The sequence below is a fragment of the Phoxinus phoxinus genome (genome assembly GCF_949152265.1).
Source record: "Phoxinus phoxinus genome assembly, chromosome: 1".
In the NCBI taxonomy this organism is placed as follows: domain Eukaryota; kingdom Metazoa; phylum Chordata; class Actinopteri; order Cypriniformes; family Leuciscidae; genus Phoxinus; species Phoxinus phoxinus.
The window spans coordinates 15,858,085-15,862,108 of NC_136876.1; the positions used below are offsets into that span (position 1 = coordinate 15,858,085).

General features: G+C 35.7%; 1 protein-coding gene across 1 annotated transcript in view; it reads right to left on the reverse strand.

The window, feature by feature from the left end:
• Window positions 1-1,131: 1,131 nt before the first annotated feature.
• The window catches only part of abca3b (ATP-binding cassette, sub-family A (ABC1), member 3b), a 52,336-nt gene continuing 49,443 nt past the window's right edge, over window positions 1,132-4,024 (reverse strand). Inside the window, exon 31 of the mRNA XM_079604978.1 lies at window positions 1,132-3,222. Coding sequence (XP_079461104.1) covers window positions 3,091-3,222 — 132 coding nt within the window. The 3' untranslated portion in view covers window positions 1,132-3,090. The remainder of the gene's footprint in view (window positions 3,223-4,024) is intronic.

A 4,024-nucleotide genomic window follows, 5' to 3' on the forward strand; every position in this document is an offset into this window, starting at 1 on the left:
TTCCATCCAGCATTTTTTAATACGATATCCCAAAATTTGCATAAAAATAGATGGATGGAAATAGCTATTATGACACTTTTCCTATTCAGCCTGTGATGTTAATCATTTTGCACTGGTCTGATGTTCAGCTATTGTCTTTAAACAAACAGTAACTAACTACCCTTTGGTACTCTATGTTATAAATGGCAATGAAAAAATAAAATGGCAATAAAAAGCTACTGTAAATGGTTCATTCTCAGCAGAAAGAGCAACATTTTTCCTCTGTTTATTTGGCCTGATATATTGATGGCCAACTGTGTCAATAGTAAGGTTGCATCACTATATTACACAGCCGTGCTAACACGTCTGCAATAGATCAGACCAAAGATTATTAAAAAATTGTGCAATACACTTTTATACCTGGGCAACATCTCTGTACTGCAATATATCAAAACAATAGTGTATCATGTTGATAGTTAATGTGATGAACCTCACATGTGGTTCCTCTGCTATGTGAACTTGAGAAGAACTGACTTGATACATTTATTAATAATCACCATAACACCAACTCATTCAAAAGACATTGAGCAAAAATGATGACAAAAAGCATTTGAGACACACAGACACTTGATCAAATGCAATGTTTACACATTACAAGTGACTTGATGGTTTAAATACCTAAATTATGCCGCTATACTGAAAGACGGTCGGCATTCGTCCTCCTTTCCCATGGCTGAACCTTCACCTGTCTGAGGATGATTCGCTTTTATCGCCAACTGTGTCAGGGGTAGACAGGAACTGTACGCTGTTTTGATTATTGCGCACTTGTGCAAGCAGATCTGAGAACATAAACAGTGAATTATTGCATAACATAGAGGAATTTCAGTTCCAGATACGAAGTGTCTTCAACCTATTTACTAGTAAAAGTCAATGAGATGAACTCTAGCCTTCTTTTTCCAGAACAATGCTAAACTTCTGGCATTGATGGTTCCATGAAGAAACTTTAACATCCATGGAACCTTTCCATTGCAAGCTAAATTAAATAAAAGGTTCTTTATAGTGAAAAAGGGTTAATTAGAATTAAATGTTAATAATTGCAGAAATGAGTCATCAAACTGAGAAAGGGTCCAAAGAGAAAACAAACGTTGAACATCAATTCCTTTGCATAAGGCCGGTTTAATAAAAAAAAGGAAAAAATGACAATACTTACATTTCTCACAGGTTAATTGAGTGATAGCCTACAGTACACAAGATTACAATTATGTAAATTCCCCTTTTTGCATTATGGTAAATATTTTGACCATTTTTAATCAACATTTTCATCATTAACATTGTCAAGTTTGCTTTCTCGATTCTCAAAATGCAATATTTCAGTTTCAAACAAGCAGTTCAGACACGACAGCCAGAGCACTGTGCAAAACAGACCAATAATCGTAGAAAGAAAAAAAACATAGAAAAGAAACTATTTGTGGTCAGTCACCTTAAAGCCCTATTTTTTCTTTAGTATGTCAGTGTGTACGAGGTTAAGGTGACGAATGAGCCTGCGTTTTTTTGTTTTTTCCTTCGCTATGAATTAAGTACATTCAGTTAACATGAATCTGGACGGAAATGTGGACTTGACGCAGGTTAAACTGATTGTAGAATCAATCAAGAGCATAACAATGTGCAATGCATTGGAGAAATCAGCCAAGCAGCGTGAAGTACAAGCAGAACACATTTCCCGTAGTTATATAAAAACCTTCAATGCAGTAAGAATGATTTTACAACAATTGCACAAAACGATTCTTACATTAAATCCTTCACTTTGCGATACTTCATGTTTCTGTGAGCTATTTTATGGATCTTTCTGACAGCGATTGAATTGGTCCACATCAGTAGTGCAACAGAACACAGCAGGATGAATCCAAAACCACAGTAACAAGCAAAAAGTTTCTATAAATGTTGTGGTTTTTGCCCTGTGACTCTCAGACTCTCATCGTACAAGCGGACATTAGTGTGCATCTAAAGACATTCAGTTTGATGCAGACGTTAAAAAGGTGCACTGTACGTCCTCTAGTGTTCATCTGCGGAATTACACATAGCCCATGTTGCACTATTCAAACATGTATATTTAAAAAAAAACAAAAAAAATCACAATCTGGTAAAAATCATACCTGGTAATGTGGAGAGAAAAAGCATTAAAACATTTGTGGTCTCTTTCAAAAACGCGTGCATGTTTTGACTGAAACATTCAGGAATTTTTAGAGTTACTTTTAGCAGCGAAATTTGTTTTTTAAAAAGTGACTTATTTTGACAAACATAACACAAACCGTCTATTAGTAGAATGATTTCCTTTTTTTTTTTTTTGGAAGATGAATTTATACATCACAAATAACTGACTATAAATTCCTAGATAAGGGGAATAAAGCTTTTGTATAAATTCTATAAATGACCTAAAGCTATTCTATAAAATTGCACATTTTATATTCACTAACTTTTCCTGTAAATTTTATTTTCTATTGTTATTGCAAACCCAAAGCAACAGCATTTTTTGCTTAGACTTTTATTTTTGCTTTGGACATCGCATTTTTCAATATGTCTGCCCCTTTTTGCGTATTTTATCAGAAAGGAGGCGGGGGGGATGTACGTACCTTCAGCCTTAAGACCACAGAGGAAAACGGGTGAAGAGAAACCAAAAAAAAAAAAAAGTCCTTCATAAATAACAAACACAGTAATCATACACATTGAGACATCTCGTCTGTCACGCTTACAGATGATGAACAAACACCACTTCCTTTCAGGCGAGACCCACAGATTAAAAGAGTGTTTCAGAGTGTGACGAACTTCCCGTTGAAACTCAAACCGCTCGCAAACGCACAGACAGGCTTTAAATAAACGCCGTATACGGTGACCCTACTGGCCAATGTCTTGAGTTAGTGGCCCTGCCTCTGTGCGGACACACAGTGCTCGAGTCTGGAAGTGTTATGCATGAATGATCATGTCAGTAATGTGTGAAGAGAGACACCTGAGCAATGTCCATTGTCTGACGGAGAGTCAGTCGGCCCAGGATGAACCCTACTCAGCAGGTGAAGATCGACTCAAGGAGCGCCGCCCCATCGGTGCTTCAGCGTGTCATTTCCTGCAGGCCTCGGCGCAGTGCTGGAACTGGGCGAAGCCGAGAAACACCTGTTCCAGCGAGATCTGGCTGACGCAGTAGTCCTCGATGCTGTACTTCTCTTTGGCTGTTTCTAGCACCCCGAACACCTGAGACAAAATGACATGTTAAAAGTGTGTCCTATCAGTGTGTTTACAGCGCGACCTGTGCATTGTCTATCGAGGGGTCATTTTCCAGGGACATTGTATGCAAGTACACGATAAACAAGTCTTCTTCATTAAACTTCATTCAACTAAAGGGCGATGGAATTAAATATTAGCATAATGCTTACTCATTTGCATTTTGAAATTTTACCTAAAAATCTTTTTTGCTGCGTAAAAACAAAATCTACTTTTGGTCCGATCAAAGTAAAGAGTCAAGAAAGAGAGTTTTTTGTGTTAATACTGGTTATGTTTGAAATAGACTAGCATATTGCAGTCTATATATATACTGTATGTGTGTGTGTGTATATATATATATGTGTGTGTATATATATATATATATATGTGTGTGTGTGTGTGTGTGTGTGTGTGTGTGTGTGTGTGTGTATATATATATATATATATATATATATATATATATATATATATATATATATATATATATATATATATATATATATAAATATAAATATATATTAGGGCTGTCAATCGATTAAAAAATGTAATGCCATGAATTAACTCGCGATTAATCGCACATTTTTTATTTGTTCTAAATGTACCTTAAATTAATACTTTTCAAGTTTGTAATACTCTAATCATTATGGGCATGGATAAATATGGATGCTTTATGCAAATGTATGTTTATTATTGAAACCATAGTCAACACAGAGCATGAAGACGAGACATGTTTCAAAGAACTTGTTCATGTCTATTACACACATGAAGAAAGATGAAAGAAATACCAGGTTCC